Raw genomic sequence first — 17030 nt, 5'->3', positions numbered from 1 at the left:
CGGCCTGCTCCCCTGCCCTCCCCCGCCCGGCAGCGGCGCCAGCGCTGGAGCGCCCCCTGGGGCCTGCGCCCGCCCCTGCATGTCCCGCCCACCACCTCCTCCTCCTCCTCCTGGCCCTCGCCTGGCTGCACCCCTGGCCCCTGCCCAGCTGCACCCCTGTGTGGCTCTGTTGCCTCATGCTACGGGGAAGTGCAGCCACCCCAAAGAATAGGCTGGCAATCCAGACCGACCTCGAAAGACTTGCAAGTTGGGCAGATCAAAACCCAATGGCATTCAACACCGAGAAATGCTCTGGAGACAGAGCGCACACCACACGTATGGGCTCGGCCATGCTACGCTCGCTAGCCCCACGTCTGAAAGAGACTTGGGGGTCACTGTTGAGCACAAGATGAACGTGAGCCACCGCTGCGACGCTGCAGCCGGCAAAGCGAGCAAAACGCGGGCTCGCATCTACCGCTGCATCTCGAGCAAGACCCGGGCAGTCGTCCTCCCGCTGTATTCGGCCGTGGTGAGGCCGCAGCTGGAGCACCCTGGGCTCTGCAGTTCAGGAAGGATGTGGAGAAGCTCGAGAGTCCACGATTAGAGCACAAGAGAACAGGCCTTACGAGGAGAGGCTGAGCGCCACGGGACGCTTCAGCTTGGAGAAGCGCAGGCTCGGAGGGGACCTGGTGGCAGCCTGTACGTATCTACAGGTGTGCACCAGCACCTGGGGAAACGCTTGTTCACCAGAGCGCCCCAAGGGACAACAAGGACAGACGGTCACAAACTCCTGCAAGACAGTTTCAGGCTGGACATAAGGCAAACTTTACTGTCCGAGGGCCCAGGGCCTGGAATAGGCTCCCTCCAGGGGTGCAGGCACCTGCTCTGGATCCCTTTAAGAACCACTTGGATGCCTATCCTGCTGGGGTCATTTGTCCCCTGCTGACTGCCTGCCCTTGGGGCGGGGGGCTGGACCCGATGGCCTTCTAGCCCCAAGGTCTGAAATCTGTGCTCTGCCCTGCTCGGGGCTCAACCCTCACTCGAGCCGGAGCCTGCCCCCGGCAGCACCCAAAGCAACCGCTGCCCCCAGGGCACTAATGGGACCTGCGGGCACCACCCCTTACAGTCCCCACCCACATCACTGGTGCAGCGGTGCCAAACTGCAGCCCGAACATAAACAGGCCCCTCCGGGCCCACCAACACCAAGGAACAGCAGCCTTCCGAGGGAAAACTTCCCCTTACCTGCTTGTCAGGATAATCTGCCACCTGGGGTACGTCGCTGTGAGCTCCCCCAGCCTCACCGGGGATCTGAAGGTCGTGCAGTGTCCCCCCCAGCATGCTCCGGTCGCTCCCCCCCTACCCCTGCACCTTGCAGGGCTCCACCAATTTGCTAGCTGTTACGGGAACTCGCGAGTCAGCAACATCCGGAGCCCTGGAAATCTCCCGCGGGGTTGCCAACACTGAATGTATTCCACCTGCCACGACAACTGGTTTTGGAAACCCTTCACCATACCCCACTTTACTCTTCGGTGGGAATAAGGAGCGTATGATGAAAACCATTTCGTATTTTAAGCGCATCGCATAAATAAACAACATTGCAAAATCTCAACGTGTGATGTGCGCTGTATTGTTAAAAAGCGAGATGCAGGAACGCGACTCATTTTTTAAAAAAATGAGATTTAGGAATACAGCTCAGCTTTTAGAAAGCAAGATTCAGTAACGCGAGTCGTATTTTTTTAAGTGAGAGTTAGCAATGTGACTTGTTTTTAAAAAGCGACGTTCAGCAACGTAGCTCATTTTTAAAAAGCAAGATTCAGTAACGTGAATCATATTTTTAAAAAGTGAGATTCAATTCGGGATACTTTGCTTGTAAGTAAGCATTTAAATGTTTGTGGGTCTGTGTGTATTCATTTAAAAATACAGAACATTAAATAACATCCTAATACCATTATAAAATGACGGGTACAGCAAAACCTCATTCACTGAACTCTTTTTTTTTTTTTTTACGGTACCTGCGGAGCTGTTTTGTTTAGAAGGGCCCTCACCATCAGCCATTGCTGGGTTTTTTGGGGGGGGTTAAAAGTGCAAGGCAGGTGCACTGTAGTGTACTTAGTAGACTAAAGAGGCAATGCCAGCGTGCCCGCAAGAGACAATGCCAACGTGCCTACGCGCTTGTGTATAAATTACGGATTACAGTGCATAGACTTTACATCAGGAAGGCAAAGGCACGTTACTATTACATTTGACGCACCACGCCGACATGCCCGTGACACAACACCAACGTGCCCATGTGCTTGCTTGCCTGTATCAGTTAGGGATTACAGTGCATAGACTTTATGTCAAGAAGGTAAATGCACATTACTATTACATTTTAAAAACCCATTGAATTACTGTATACATTGGATTCAACATTTAATATTTATTTTAATGAATGCCCTATCATTTATCTCCCAGCTGACTCTCAGCAGTCTCCTGGAGACTTGTATCCAATTCCTGGAGACTCCAGGATAATCTTGGAGGGCTGGCAGCCCTGACCAGGCCACGTCTGCCACGTCCGACCTTGCGTTGTGTCTGGAATGCTGCAGTTCCCATCCATCGCGGGAACCAGAAACAGGCAGCTTGTGATGTCTACAAAGTCCATAGTATATCGAGTCATCGTGCCATAGTTGTTAGGAGCTGGCAGGGACCTTACAAATCCTTGCAAAGAAGTTTTTCCTTGCACAACTGTCAAAGCTGGCCAAGCCATGCCATGATATTTCTTAGCAAAGTTTGGTCACATCACCTTTCTAGCACGCAAGGAATCCTGCCGAATGCGTCACAGCGACTGCTTTCTGCAGAACCTCGTCGGATGCTCATTGGACTCACCCGATCCTCGTCATGCCCGGCAACCGGCCAACGCCCTTTCGTGAACCGCGGCGTTCTGCACGTTCTTGTGCATCGAACGGAGCTAGAGTTACTCCGAAGAGAGGCACACGCAGAGAAATGAGGCGAGTTTTGTGAAGTTCGGATCTTGTTGGATGGATCTGGGAACTAACCTAGATTTCAGACTATTTGGCTTCCCCTCTTTAAATACCGGGGGACAATGTTGTACACAGGGCAAGGCCACTGACACCAGCGCTTACAGCTTCAGGGCAGGGAGACGGGTGCTATTCCAGGCACTAGCAGTCTCAGAGTGGGGCTTGTAAAAATAGCGAAGTAGAGCTGGAAGGGGCCTTGAGAGATCCTGGAGTCCAAAAGACTGAGCTGCTTTTAGGTAACGAGTCAAAGGAGCTTCCTCTTGCCGTAACGGACAGGCACTGAAATTTCAATGGAAAAAGTGGGTTAACAGAAGCTGGCACCGACTGCATAGACCGCGGAGGGGATCCTGCAACTCGCCACTTTGCCTGGGCAAAATGCCAGGCTGTCTGCAGAGCTGCGGTTCTCCCCAATGCCCAGGTCACTGACCATCTGGCCATCTTTTCATTTCAGGGCTCAGAAGGAAAAGCAGAAGGGAAAAGGAAGGCAGGGCAGGGGCAGGCGCTGACCGGCCAGGAACTGGTGGGGGGAGATGTTGCATTTCTTGCTGAAGAGCCTCGGCCGACTTACTGGGTTGTTATTCACGCAGCAGGACTGCCCGTCTGCAGTAAAGAGCTTGCAGGGCTGAGGCCTCACAGTGCCCGGGGCACGCTGCCCATCTGTACTAGCACATTTGGAACGACAAAAGAGCTTGCAGGGCTGAGGCCTCACAGTGCACGGGGCACACTGCCCGTCTGTACTAGCACATTTGGAACGACGGGAAGACCCAAATGCCTGGTACATAAAGCAAAAGCACACCCAGGCACTTTTTTTTTTTTTTTTCTTCGGAAGATTTTTCATATTCCAGGCTGCATTAGCCAAATCAGTCCCGGATCCTTTTGACTGAGCAAAACTCAATCGTTCAAATGCCATATGTGGTGCTACAACCGGCAAGTATCCTCCACCCCAACTTTTCAGTCTGGCACTTCAGATACTCCCAAATCCATTGGCGGGCATCCTGCAGACATTCATTTCAGGATTAACTTTAAGCCCTGGTCTCGCTGTAGCTGTGGAAGCTGCTTTCCAACACCAGCCCTTCTATCAGGCCTCTCGCTTTCTCCCCTGAGCTGGCAATTAAACGTGTTGCCCTGGTGCGTGTCTGCGGGCAGCTGCACCTTGACCCTGGCACTGGTATTAGCAAAGCCCTTAATGCTATTGCTGTATTGCCCAGGAGCTTAAGCTCTTTCAGCATGGAAACCAGAGGAGTGGGCCAGGTTCTGGGTCATCCATACGCTGCCTGTGAACACAAGCTCTGCTACGGACCGATAGGTTTTGCATGTCCCTTTACAGACCGACAATGTGAGCAGAGCAGCTCCCGAGCTCCTCTACTTCTTTTGGTTTTGCAAGGAAGGCACAGCATAGGGAAAGGCATCATCCAGGCACCGGGGAAGACACGATAACGTGTTTCCAGCCTGTCATCCCCCTCTGCTGGCCAATTCCAAGATATCCAGGACTTCTGCTGCTGAAGTTAAACTCCTAATCACCAGCCTGCCTACACGTCTGCTACCACCGTACAACCAGCTGCCACGAACAGGCGTCCCAGCGCGTGCAAAACACACCAGCCGCTGAGCACCGAAGCATGAACCGAGAGCGTATTTAAATGCCGGCACGATTGCACGGAGTGTTTTTCATATGGGTCTTTCCCAAAGAGCAGCCTGCAAAGAGACTAATGGTGGCTGCTCTTGACCAAACCAGCTGTGACGGCTGACAATTCGGTACCGATCCACACTTGAGCAGCCGCCCTGAGATTCATCATTACGCTATGCCCTGCGACAGAAGATGCACACGCTGGCAGGGAACGGGGCCTCCCCTCTCTTCCCCACTCCCCATCAACATACACCAAGGCACCAAATGTTTTGGGGGGTGGCCGGTTACATAAGCTAACCGGACACATTTGATCAGCAAGAAACGGCAGCTCCATATGTCCCACTCAGGCTTGAATTCAGCACTTCCAGTCTTGTGCTGAAAGAGCATAAGCTCTCGGGCAGTACAGCAATAGTATGAAGTGCTCTGCAGTGATGCTCTGTTCTCCTTATTGTAACTCTACATGTGCCTAGTATGTTTTTTCCTATAAAAAAACCCAACAAAAACCAAAACCAAACCTGATAGAGAATTCCAAGTTTAAAAACCTAAAACGTCAGAGGAACGACACGACTGAAAACCTACAGAAAACTTGTCATTAAAATGGGCAACCAGCAAGCCGTTTGGTGGTTTGCCTGCAAGACTTTTTCCTTATGAATTTGAAGAGCGCTGCGTTTAGATGCGTTATCATTCTTTCACTTTTGGCTTATTTGATAACAGCTTTCAAGAACCTGAAGGGTGCTAATAAAGAGGAAGGAGCCCACTTATTCTCTGTGGCCACAGGTGACAGGACAAGGAGCAATGCCTTAAATTGTAGCCGGGAAGACCTAGGATGCATACAAGAAAGAACTTCCAGTCTTGCTTTTCTGTGATTCTCTGCGTAGGCTTGACAGTAGGAGGAAGTTTTGCAATCAAGGCAGCTACAAGTTGCGACACTGCCTCCTTAAAAACTTCCTGAAAATGGAAACACGGTTCTCTAAAAAAACGTTGAATATATGTATTTATATTTTTAAGTATGAAACGGTCTTTCCTGGATATTCAACCGCAAAGCTGTTAAGTGCTCTTACGGTAGAACTTGCCGTAGGCAGGTTAAAAAGCAGTTTTGAGGAATGTGCATCATTTGAGTGAGACTGTGCGTGCGGCAGAGTCTCCAGAAGAGGGAGATGGCAGACTTGTATTTTAAAAACATAAGCCACATTTTGTGCAGCCGTATTAGAAACATTCGGCCAAATTCGCCACCAGCATGAGCTAGCAAGGCGTTAGCGCGGTAGTGAAACAGTGAAGTTGGCCTACGCAGGTAACAAAGTACAGGCTTCCCCGAGTCTTACTCTTTGAGAGAAGTGTAAACACAGCTGTGAAAACACCAGCAGGACGAGGAATTCCTCAAACTAACGTATGCTCAGGGGAAATGGCATCTAGAAGGGGAAGGTCACAAGGTGGAGAAAACATTAACTCCAAACCACAGCAGAACTGGACAACCACGTTACACAGACCACTGGAAGAAGCTGCACCCACAGAGGAGGAAGCGTGACAAGCACTCGCTGCAACCACTGTTAAAATAGATTTATAGCATCAAAATAGAATTACACAACAGAAAGTCCTGGCTAGGCACAGTACGCTGGAATCTGCTGCCTAGTTCGCCGACGTTTAAACCAGACTGCGCAAAGCTTAACAGTTCTAGCCGATACTGCAAGTTCACCTCCAAGGTGTCACGGGCACCGTATGCACAGAGTCCCTGCAGTGCCATCTCAGGTCACAGGGCTTGCCAACGGTCACTGCCCTGGCAGCATCATGAACATCTTCAGGCAAGGAGCTAATCCACTTAGGCCTGGACTACAGCACGTTCACAGTCCCTGCATGCAGAGAGACAGAATTGCTAATGTCTTCTCTTCTGATTTTCTGCATCGTCACCAAGGCCCTAAACGAGGCTCTCTGCAGCCCCCAACGTGCTTGTGCAGAGGCTGAGACACACCTGGCAATGCTCTGTGGCTCGTGTCTCGCTTGGCTCCGCGCCGTTGAACAAATGAGATTTAATCCAAATGAACAGACCCGGAAGCGCAAGCCTGTCACCAGGGACACGGGGTGAAGGGCAGGCCGAGAAAGTGCACTAAGATGGCTATCGCTTTATAAATAAAAAGGAACTTTAAAACTCCTCAGTTTAATACAAGTTAAATAATTAAAATACGGTATAAAATGTCAGTTCCTGCGTGTCTTTGCTGGTTTCTGTCAAGCTTATTTAGAAATTCAGTGTTCTTTATAGTTTGTTAATACAGTGACAACTGGTTCTAAACGTCTGATCTGTATTTAATAATAGATTGTGCTCTATATAAAATACTGTAAAATCCTGAAAAAAGCTGATACTCTGTACAAAAATATTTTACAGTAACTCAATATCTTCATCTAAAAACAGATTAGCTGCAACTGGAGTCTATGGGAAGTTGTCTTCTCTCAAGAGGAACTGATGGATGAATTGCTGGGCCTTCCTCTTCTCAGTGATGTCAGGCTTGGGCTGGCCAGGAGGAGGGTGAAGCAACAAGCCACCAAATATACTAGCTGCATTGAAACAAAAAACAGAAGAGCCCGTCAGTCACCAGGGATCAGGCATTACCCCTAAAACAAAGCCTTGGCATGCGTGGTACAGGGGTCCTGATTGCAGAAAGGGAGGGGGATTGAGAGGGGCAGAGTTGGCCATGGGAACATTTCCCTTGCTGGGAAACACTGAACACTCTTCCTACTGCTGGGTTTCTGCTTTCTGGAAAGAAAACACACTGCTTTCTGCTGCTCTGGCCACAGTTTCCATTCCAGAGAATTGCAAACCGCGTGCCAAAAACAACAGAAGCCACTAAGAGAAACATTCAGCTGGTTATATGACACGCTGCGCAGTGCACACCCCGGGAGCCGACTGGACACAGTCTTTGCCTCACCAAGAATGTTTGTGTCCAAGTGGTTTTTCCCTGAATTTTTCAGTAGTTCCCGCAGAAATGCCATCAGATATTTGAACACGTTCTTATGGCACTCAGGCAGCCTGGAGATAATCTAGAAAGAGAGAGAGCGCCTTGCTGTGAAAACACGCACCAGAAATAACACTCTAGATGCCAGCCCTAAGAGTCCACACAACTAGGAAAGCCCCAGTGCTAAGAGCCTCCCTGTGCCATGAGACGGTGAATTCTTTGGTGCTGCACAGGATAATCAAACTCCAGCTAAAGCTTTAGAAGAGTAATCGTCCGCCCCTGGCAGCCCCTGCGTTACCTGTCTGCCCAGCACGTAGTTGCTGGCGCTCTCCAAACAGAGGGCGTAGAACTCGTAGCAGATGACAGGCTCTGGCAGGCTTTCCAGGAAGAGCAGCAAGGCTTCGGCTACAGAATGGTTGCTGCCAACTGAGCCAAAGATGGTTAAAGGAAAAGGTCATAGGGTTGGATCCGGTCTGTTAACATCCCTGCTGCAGCTTTCATTACTGCCAAGGTCTCACCTGGTGGGCTGTGCTCAGCGGAGAGGCTCTGCAGAGCACACTGACCCCATCAGCGGCCTGGCATTCCTAGACCAAGCACCGTCACTGGTCCAGAGCACCGCCCAGGCAGAAACAGGGCCACGTGTTCCAGCTGTTACTGAAGGGATACACACCTCAGTGGCCAGAGATGAGGGGGCTACGTTAGCCAGGGAGCCCACAGGGCCCTACCGGCTCCAAGCAGAAAGCTGCTCCCTGCCCCAGACACAAAACCAGCGGCGCCGAACACTTCCCCAAAGGATACAGAGGGTGTCGTGCATGCCTTTGTCCAAGCAGTCGCGGATGTGCTCGAATTCGGAGCGCAGGCCGGGCTGCTGGAACAGGTCCTCCTGCAAGGGCACCGCAGTGTTACAGGGAGCCCCGAGGAGCGAAGCAGTCCTTCCCTGGCTGCCTTGGGCTCCCCACGCGGTACGCACAGACCACGCCATGGCTCCCCCCACCAGACGAGTGCAAGGCAGGCAGTGCCGGGTGTGTTGTAGGTCAAGCCCAGGCTACGGTGGTGCCACACAAAGCTCAGACGCAGGAAACAGGTGCTTTGGGCACGTCAGGGTGGTTTGTACAGAACCCCATCGCAGCTAGGGTGAGGGAGCAGATATGGTACCGCCTGTCCCCCTTTTTCCTGTTACACCCATGAGGTAGCACTACCTCCCCAGCCCTTCCCACTTGGGGCTCCAGCCAAGGCAGTTCATTCCCAGTACGTTTTCCCAAAGCTTAGCTAGGTGCCCATCGGCAACGAGGGCATGTCTCTGGCACAGAGGCTGCCCACCTGCTGTGAGGCGTTGCGGTACAGATGATCCACCATCATCCACAGCTCTTTGGGGATATCCAAAGGCTTCTCACCCTTGAAAGCTTCACCGTTCACGAGCAGGGGCATCAGGGTCTGGAAAGGAGCAAACCAGCTTATTCAAGGCAGGCAAGTGCCCCACGGGACGTGCAGTTCAGAGTTACGGTTCAGTACAGAACAAGGCCGCCTGGTCCAGGCATGGGCTCACTTGCCATGCATCCGACAGGACAGGCAAACACCCAGGCCCACGCAGACGACAGCACCCAGGACGCACAGCAACAGCAGCCTGTGCCTGCACAAACCCTCCTACACAGGGAACTGGCCCAAGATGGAGAGCTGAGGGGAGCCACGAAGGTGCTGCCTTAGAGCACCAAAGGCATGTCGGTCAGCTGCACTGTCCCTGGGCCTATGGGACCAGGGGACTTCAGTGTAATCGGTGTAGATAAATCCCGGGATAAGGGAAAAGAAACCCAGACAAATGCTTATTAATGCTATATGACAAGGAGATGCCGGGACACTTAAGTACCAGACCTCAAGCGAGCCCCGTCACTAACCCACCAGCTCTCGGATGGACTCTGCCGACATGTCCTGGATCGGGTCCCTCATGTAGCACAGCGTGTGGATGGGAGACCCAAAGCAGCTGGGCAAATAGTTTCCAGTCACCGACAGGAAATAATCCTTCCCCCTGTCGAGATGCAAAACCAGGATGTCTTCGAGCTTATCCTCCCCAGAGTTTAAGTTCGTAGCTGTTGATTTATTAACAAACATCTCCAATTCAACCGTCATCTCAGAGTCTGCAGGGAAGTGAAACACAGGCTTGGTAAATACATTAAACTAACAAGTCCTTCCAGACAGCAGACATGCATAGGGGCCGAGATGTGCCCCAGACAGCAAGGAGAACAAGCCAGGAAACGCATGTTACTGGTGGCTGCAAAGGGGGCGAGCACATGGAAGCAAAACTTTCTGAAAGATGCCTCACCCGGTAGCAGGAACCCCTTGCAGGGGTTTGCAATCAGCCACTCCTTGCAGTAGGTGTCTTCGTCCGGTTTGCTGATGAATTCGAACTGACAGGGCACCTGTCCGTTGCGTATGGTCAACTTCTCCACCTGCAGCTGCATGTACTTCGCATCCTTGAAAAAGAACTGGGAACACACAACGTCCAGGTCAGCCTCTTCTGAATCATCTTCATGAGACAACTGCCCCCAGCAACATCCTCCTCGAGGAGGGAAAGGTTTTCCCTCGGAGCTCCCTGCACTGCCACGTAGTTAACAAACCACCCGGATGAAACACCCAGCTCCCGAAGCTGACTGCGATTCCACCTGTCCTTCACGGGACCCAAGATCACGTGTCCCCGCTGTGCATGCTCAGGACATGTCCTCCCCTGAACCCAGAGCTGCACGCAGGAGGCGCTACCTCTCCATGCCCCGCTGGAGTCTCACCCTACAGCTACAGCTGCTCAGCGAAACTCCTCTCCGTGCCCTGTCAGCTTGGGTTTGTAGGTCGTACGCTTTTCAAAATCAAGTCAAAGCGATAGCTATTGTGATCCTGTCGCTACCCTGACTGGGGAATGGCAGGGCTGTGCATTTTTGTTGGGGCCTTGCTGGGAAAGTATCCGCATCTCAGGACCTGCCCAGCCCCCTGCAGAAGTAGTGGGTCGCTGCACGGTTGCTTTTATCCAGGGCCCAAGAATCACAATCCCACGTTGCCTGCACTAGTCCAGCACCACCGAGCCAGTCTGTCGGATGGGCTAGCATGATCTCTGCCATTTGCTGCAAGGGAATATAGAGGTGAAAGGCCAGTGATTCACCTCAGGCCTCACCACACATCTATGAAACAACTAAAAAGCCCTGATACCCAGCCTCTGCTCTGTCCTCCGAGCTACACAGCTGCCTGGAAAGAGACTCGAGGAGTCCTGGCTTCCTGCTGCCTGTCCTGACAATTCGTTGTTGGACTTCCTCTTGGACCTAGGCTTCCCTTCAAGAAGCAAGAGGGGAAGCCCAGGAATGCGTCCTACCTCCCTCTGGGACAGGGTCACCGACGGGATGTTCGCGTTCTCCATCTTATCCAACGAGCGCACTATTTCTTCAAAGGCTTTCCGGTAGAGTTCCTCGTTCACGACCTTCACCTGAAAGGGACACACACACAGCAAAGAGCACCCGCTGAGTCTCTGCTGGAGACTTAGGAGCTAGCCTGCAGACTACGGGGCAACCTGACTTGGCAGCGGGCTGGCGTGGAGAGCGGAGAGCGACGCAGAGCACTGATGCAGAGCTGCTACTGCAAGGAAGTTGAACTGAATCCACAGCCAGACTTCACCAAGAGACTCGTTCGGATCAGCGAGGAGCAGGTTCACAGTAGGACGAGAAAAAGATGGGCTAGCACTAACGAGCCAATATTTGTCCCCTCCTGGGCCCCGCTGCCTGCCTTCGCGAGCAAATGAATCAGCCAGCCGGCCCCGGGATGAGCTCTCCAAAGCCCCTCAGTTCGTTACTCTCCTGTCGGCTAATGAAACATTCCTGCCCTGCGAGTCTCTTGGGAAACGGGCAAAACAGCGGAAATGTGCAGTGCGAGGGAACGCCTGTGAAAAGCCACTGGCTGACATTTGCAGCTGATTTCATCTGCGCGTTACCAAGAGCAACCGGCTGTTATCAAACGGGCGCTCTGCTAAGAACAATGCCCCCGCGCGCGGCGCAGTTATCGGGGCAGAGCTCCAGGAAGCATGAGCGCAGAAGAGAAGGAAGCAGCAGAAGCGACTTCACCCATCGGAGGGACCGACCTAGCCCGGCCATCGCTAGCAGTCGAGAGGCACCTACCCCAATTTCAAACATGGAGCTCACTGGCTTATGGTCACTGATCTTCAAAGCCATGTGGCTGCGATAGCTCAGCTGAGTGATATTCTTCCCCTTCCAGAGGATCCGATCACACCAGGCTGGGGCACGACACTTCTCACTGAAACCACAGCACAGCCCACGTGAGACCTCCCCCAGGAGAAAGAGCACCGTTTACACAACACGGCAGAGCGTGGCCTGGCCGGGGGGAAGCTGCCGTGGGAGAGATGGAGCTGGGCTTCCCCAGGACCCACATCCCTTTTTTAAAGCATCCTTGTGCAAAGCTGCAGAGGGTAATTTGGATCAGTCTTGGGCATCTCTGCCCCGCCATTCCCCTTTGTTCACACCAGGGCCCAGGGCTGCCTGTCCTCAGACACGGCCTGAAAGCCAGCACTTGGAACCGCGCTGATCACAGGAACTTTACAAAAAGTTTAAAATCCCAATTTTAAACTTACAAGTTCTCCCCTTGACACGTCTAACTGCTGCACGGAATTAATCATTCAGGCTCTTGTGGCCAGCGCCCACGGTCCAGCCAGAACCACCCCCAGTACAACAAACAGCATCCACTGAAGAGCTTCCCAGGGATGTCTGGGTGTGCGGGCAGTGAGCAAGCGCTCTGCGAGACCAGCCAGGCCACGGCAGATGGGATTCTACAGCCAGCCCCCAAAATAACCCCCCAAAGCCTGCCTGGACAGGGCGAAAACAAGCTCCTCATATAGGAAGCTTCTTCCATATCTCAAAGAATGTTATTCCTGGCAAGCGTTAGGGAAATCCAGACGGGATCAGCACCAGTGCCCTCAAACCTAGAGACGGGATTCTCATTCATCCAAACAGCACACAAGTAAGACCAGAGACGTTCATCATGGAAGCAGACTCGCATCAGAAACGCTTTGCCTTCCTCCAGTATGTTTGGTCTAAGGCCCTTTTTGGCTTGTTTTCACCGCCTCAAGGGAGACGCGGACACGAGCTAATGAAGAGGAGGGGACACCTGTACACAGCTCACGTACCTAGTGTCCCAGTCATCACAGCCGGTGTCGTATTTGTAGGTCGGCTGGAAGGAAATCTCTCCTTCCGTGAAGCCTTCAAAGACAGCTTTCTCATCCATCTGCCTCTTCAGCTAGTACAGAAGGAAAGCCGAGAGAGACGGGAAACTGAAATGTATGCAATCATAAGCCTTTCTGGAGCTACAAAAAGGGCAAAGGCACAACTTTCTGGGGAAGTGCGCGCACACACACACACACACAAACACACACACACACACACACACCCCCCCCACCCCACTTCATCTAAAAGGTGCTGGTCAACCTCACCAAGGCCATTCATAGAATCGTAGAAACTGAGGAAGGGAAGGGACCTCAGGAGGTCACATCTAGTCCAACCCCCTGCTCCAAGCAGGACCAGCCCCAACGACATCATCCCAGCCAAGGCTTTGTCTACCCAGGTCTTCAAAACCTCCAAGGATGGAGAGTCCACCACCTCTCTGGGTGACCTGCTCCAGTGCTTCACCCTCCTCCTCATAAGAAAGTTTTTCCTAATATCCACCCTCAACTCCCCTTGCTGCAGATGGAGACCATTGCTCCTTGTCCTGCCATTGCAACCATGCTGTGCAAGCCAGCTTTGTGAGGAGTTACAGGCCCCTCTTTAGCAAGCCCTTTCCCTCTCCGAGCAGTTTTTACCCCATGCCCTAGAGAGAAGGCATCTCTTCCTAAGCCCTGGTGCCCTGCCCACAAACCTCTATCAAGGAGGGGGTGGATGGTGACCTGCTGTACAACGCGTGAGCAGAGGCTGACTGAGCTGCAGGGATGATTCTGGCCCACGCTGAAAACAGGCGCTGGGGGCACCGATACTATCAGACTGGTCCACAGAATAGATATCACACCAAAAAGCAGTCTCCCATACATTGTGAGCACAGCACAAACAACACCCAGGGCCGGCCATGCAGCCACGGGCTACAGGGGAATCAGCAGACAGAGAGGGAGAAGAATCTCCCAGAGCACGAGGCAGGGGCTTGGGGGAGACCCATCTGTACCTGGTCGTGTTGATAAAGAGCTAGAAATGCCTTCTCTTCCACGAGCTTCTTCACCTTCTCCATGTCCAGCTCTTCTATCCTGTAATTGAGGTCTCCCAGCCACAGGATCACACTGCGAGGAGAGAACACGCAGGGGCCAGCATGAAGAGGCTGACACTATGCTGCCCAAAGCAGCCAGAGTCCAGCTCTGCCCATGTCTGCAGCTTGTATGAATCCAAGCAAAACGCAAGGAACCACCAATCCAGCCCCTTCCTCTGCTGGCTTTTGAAACAAAGACCTCAGAAATGTTCATTGTAATTGCTGTTGAGACACAATTGAGCCCTTCTGGCACCACAGCACCCAGCCCTCCAAGGGACTGGGGCTTTGGAAACCCAAATCCTGCCTCCAGCTCTGCCCCCTGCTAGCCCAGAGACCTCGGGCAGCCCACTCATGCCTGCTTCCCCCATTTGCAAGCCACATTGACCCACTAGTGTCACACGCAAGAGACTGCCCCGAGACCATGGATGGAGGCTCTCACACACTAAGCACAGCATTGGGTACAAGAAAGGCTATGTCCAGGTGAGAACCACACAAATTTGTCTGTTAGCCCCACGAATTTGAGAGGCAGCCGCCAGCAGACTGAATCAGAGAACAGACCTGAGCGCTCAGCCCATGGCTTTGCTCTTCCAAGCAAACTAGCAAAGCCTCAAAAACCCTCTGGGGAAACGGTTACAGGCTGTCGTCTCTCTTTCACAGCTGAGAAGAGGGAGACATGGAAGGCAAGGGAGTCATCAAAAGCCTGTCGCAGCGGGGGTCAGAGCAAGGAGCTCCGGGCTCCCCAGCCTGGGCTACCCCAGCGCCTCCCAGACTCCTGCCGGCACGCGGCTAACAGCAGCGAGCGCAGAGCCCATCTCCCCTCGCGCCAGAACCCGAGGGCAAGTGCGAACTCCGGCGGGCGCAGGCACGGAGACCTGGACACGTACTCGTGCTTGTTGATGGTGAGGGGGGGCAAGCTGGGATCAGCCTGGCAGAACTGCATGCGAGAGCAGATGTCCTTGAAGTCCTGGTTCCTCCGCTCGTACTCCTCGGTGTGCGCGGCCAGGTGGGAGCTCACCACGCACACGCCCGTGTTGTGGAACTTGAACCTGATCGCTACTCCGCCTTTGTTACCCTGCGGGGAAGGCAACGGAGCTGGTCGCGGGCTCCCCAGCACAGCAAAGCCCCTGCACTCCTGCACAAGCCCTGGGATTCACCTAGCCCAGGCTGCAGCTCTCCCTAGATGGGAACCGCAAGGACTGGGCCATGCATAGCGCAGCTATGAAACAGAGCGGAGGTGCAAAGAATTCAGCGGCCACTTCAGGAGCCGCCTCTTACAAAGGCAGATTGTGCCGTGCAGTGCCCGCAGTATCAATGGGGACGAGGTTCCCGGGGCAGAGAGATGGGCCACGTGATCCTGACGGCCAAGGAAGCCACCTCCAGGGAAGGGAAGTCACATCGGTTCCCCTGATCTACTTAGTATGGGAAAAGCTGCAGCCTACTTCAGTCTCGCTCAGCAGGGACCCACCGGGGAGGTAGCCCCCGGAGCTGTGTGCTTCTCCCTGCAAGCTACACCTTCTTCTGCTGCCATATGGGGGATGGGGAGAGCCGATAATTAGTAGAGAGCGGCATGCAGGGAGTCACTGCCATGTGGGATCAGGGAAGAGATTACTCAGCCCCTCCTACCATTCTCCCCATGATCCCAGTCCCCACGGTCTCCGCTTCCACCTCCGAGATGTTTGGCGCAAGGTCTGCCTTCACGTAGAGCAGGAGCATGATCCCAACGAGCCGGATCAGCTTCACCTGCAAGACAATCCCTGTAACATTCAAGCCTGGAAATGGAGCCAGAGCCAGGGCTGCTTCTGCGAGGCCCCTCACCCCATGTGGAGCCGAACCTGGAGCAGCGTGCCATGAACCAGACCCCATGCTGCTGTACCAAGCTGGCAGGGTGCAGGAGCCACCCCTGGGCATCTCTATGGCATGGCTCAGCACAGGACAGGAGAGACTGGGCTGCTTCCCTGGAAAAGGGACCAGTGCCTGAAACCCTGCCTGGGGGGCAGGCAGCCCTAAAGGCACTAAGCCTCCTGAGCAGGCCCTTGCAGGCACCCCAGTCCTGCCAATGTCTGGAGGCTGGAAACAAGCAAGGAGCAGGCGAAGGCAAGGAGACGGGATCGGGCAGCCTTCCCTTCACATTTACCTTGGCATACTTGGCACCGGGGTGAAGACTATCAGTTACAGCTTTAAACCACTCTTCCTCCTTCGGCGTGTCATTGAAAAAGAAGGCTTCTTTGCTCAGATCGAGCTCCTGGAAACTGAGTTAGAGGAAGAAACCCGTGGATGTATGCACTTGGCTTGGTAACTCTCCAGCCTTTTCCTCCAGGGAAGAGAGATATTCACTGTGTGATGGATCAGTTAAAGAACCAAAATCCTAACTAGGTGCTTAGTGCAAAGCTGAATTCCCATTAGTGTTACACTAATTTAACCATAGCAGAGCATGCAGGGGTCCGAGCCCCACTGGGTCACTGGGGAGAACAAACAGGCCTGGAATAGCAGCCAGTGTCGATGATGCAAACGCTCACTCAACCCCCCCTTGCCCATCACTAGGCTACACACATGCACCCTTGGGTGGGGGCTGGCAGGGAAGACCCACTCACCCAACGCAGTAAATGTCCGGAGGCTCGATGTCATGGCTCAGCCAGGGCTGGAGGCTCCCTCTGGGCGACTGCCCGTTGACGTTGTACGTCCCGACAAAAAACCTGCAAAGGGGCTTGGAGTCACGCAAACCCTAGACCTGCAGGCCCAAACCGCAACCTGCTGGGACTGCCCAAGGCTCTGAGCAGAGCAGGGAAGATCCCTTAACTACGTGGCTTTGCAAATATGCTTAAGAGGAACTTGCTCCTGTGAGCAGTGCAACAGCCCAGGGTGAGCGTCAAGTCACCAAGATGAAGGGATAAGACTTACAGCAACTCTTCTGCAGTGTTTTATAGAGCAGTGCACTTACAGTCCACAGGGAATGCAAGCATTTCACAAAACCACGCCAAACATGGTTGGGAAGATCACCACAACTGCTCTTTCCCCCACAGAACAGCTCTTTCAAAGGGAGTTTAAGCAAAATAAAGTGCTCAGCATGGATCGACCTCTTCCATATGAACCATCTCTTCAGAACCAGGCACTTACAAGGATACCTCTGACCACTAACAGACAAATAAGCAACCAGCAGAAAGCAGAGGATGTGCCCCGAGACGGGATCTGGAATGA

The 17030-nt window shown here is 53.2% G+C and overlaps 1 protein-coding gene across 7 annotated transcripts in view; it reads right to left on the bottom strand.

The window, feature by feature from the left end:
• Positions 1-5690: 5690 nt before the first annotated feature.
• INPP5B (inositol polyphosphate-5-phosphatase B) overlaps positions 5691-17030 on the bottom strand; it is a 24502-nt gene continuing 13162 nt past the window's right edge. For 6 of the 7 annotated variants that reach the window (XM_025213584.1, XM_014523808.2, XM_025213581.1 and 3 more), the window contains exons 4-18: positions 16427-16528; positions 15970-16084; positions 15459-15575; positions 14720-14907; positions 13758-13869; positions 12736-12845; positions 11714-11849; positions 10918-11028; positions 9883-10045; positions 9462-9697; positions 8886-8999; positions 8364-8448; positions 7864-7991; positions 7539-7650; positions 5866-7167 (exon numbers count right to left, since the gene is read on the bottom strand). In XM_025213584.1, the coding sequence (XP_025069369.1) occupies positions 7043-7167; positions 7539-7650; positions 7864-7991; positions 8364-8448; positions 8886-8999; positions 9462-9697; positions 9883-10045; positions 10918-11028; positions 11714-11849; positions 12736-12845; positions 13758-13869; positions 14720-14907; positions 15459-15575; positions 15970-16084; positions 16427-16528 (1954 nt within the window). In that variant the 3' untranslated portion in view covers positions 5866-7042. Of the gene's footprint in view, positions 7168-7538; positions 7651-7863; positions 7992-8363; positions 8449-8885; positions 9000-9461; positions 9698-9882; positions 10046-10917; positions 11029-11713; positions 11850-12735; positions 12846-13757; positions 13870-14719; positions 14908-15458; positions 15576-15969; positions 16085-16426; positions 16529-17030 lie in introns of all 7 variants that reach the window. The other variant, XM_025213585.1, reaches the window with a different exon arrangement.

The sequence above is a fragment of the Alligator sinensis genome, unplaced genomic scaffold (assembly GCF_000455745.1).
Source record: "Alligator sinensis unplaced genomic scaffold, ASM45574v1 scaffold1123_1, whole genome shotgun sequence".
NCBI classification, from domain to species: Eukaryota; Metazoa; Chordata; order Crocodylia; family Alligatoridae; genus Alligator; species Alligator sinensis.
Note: the sequence above shows the minus strand (reverse complement) of the source record. Positions and strands in the feature narration are given on the sequence as shown.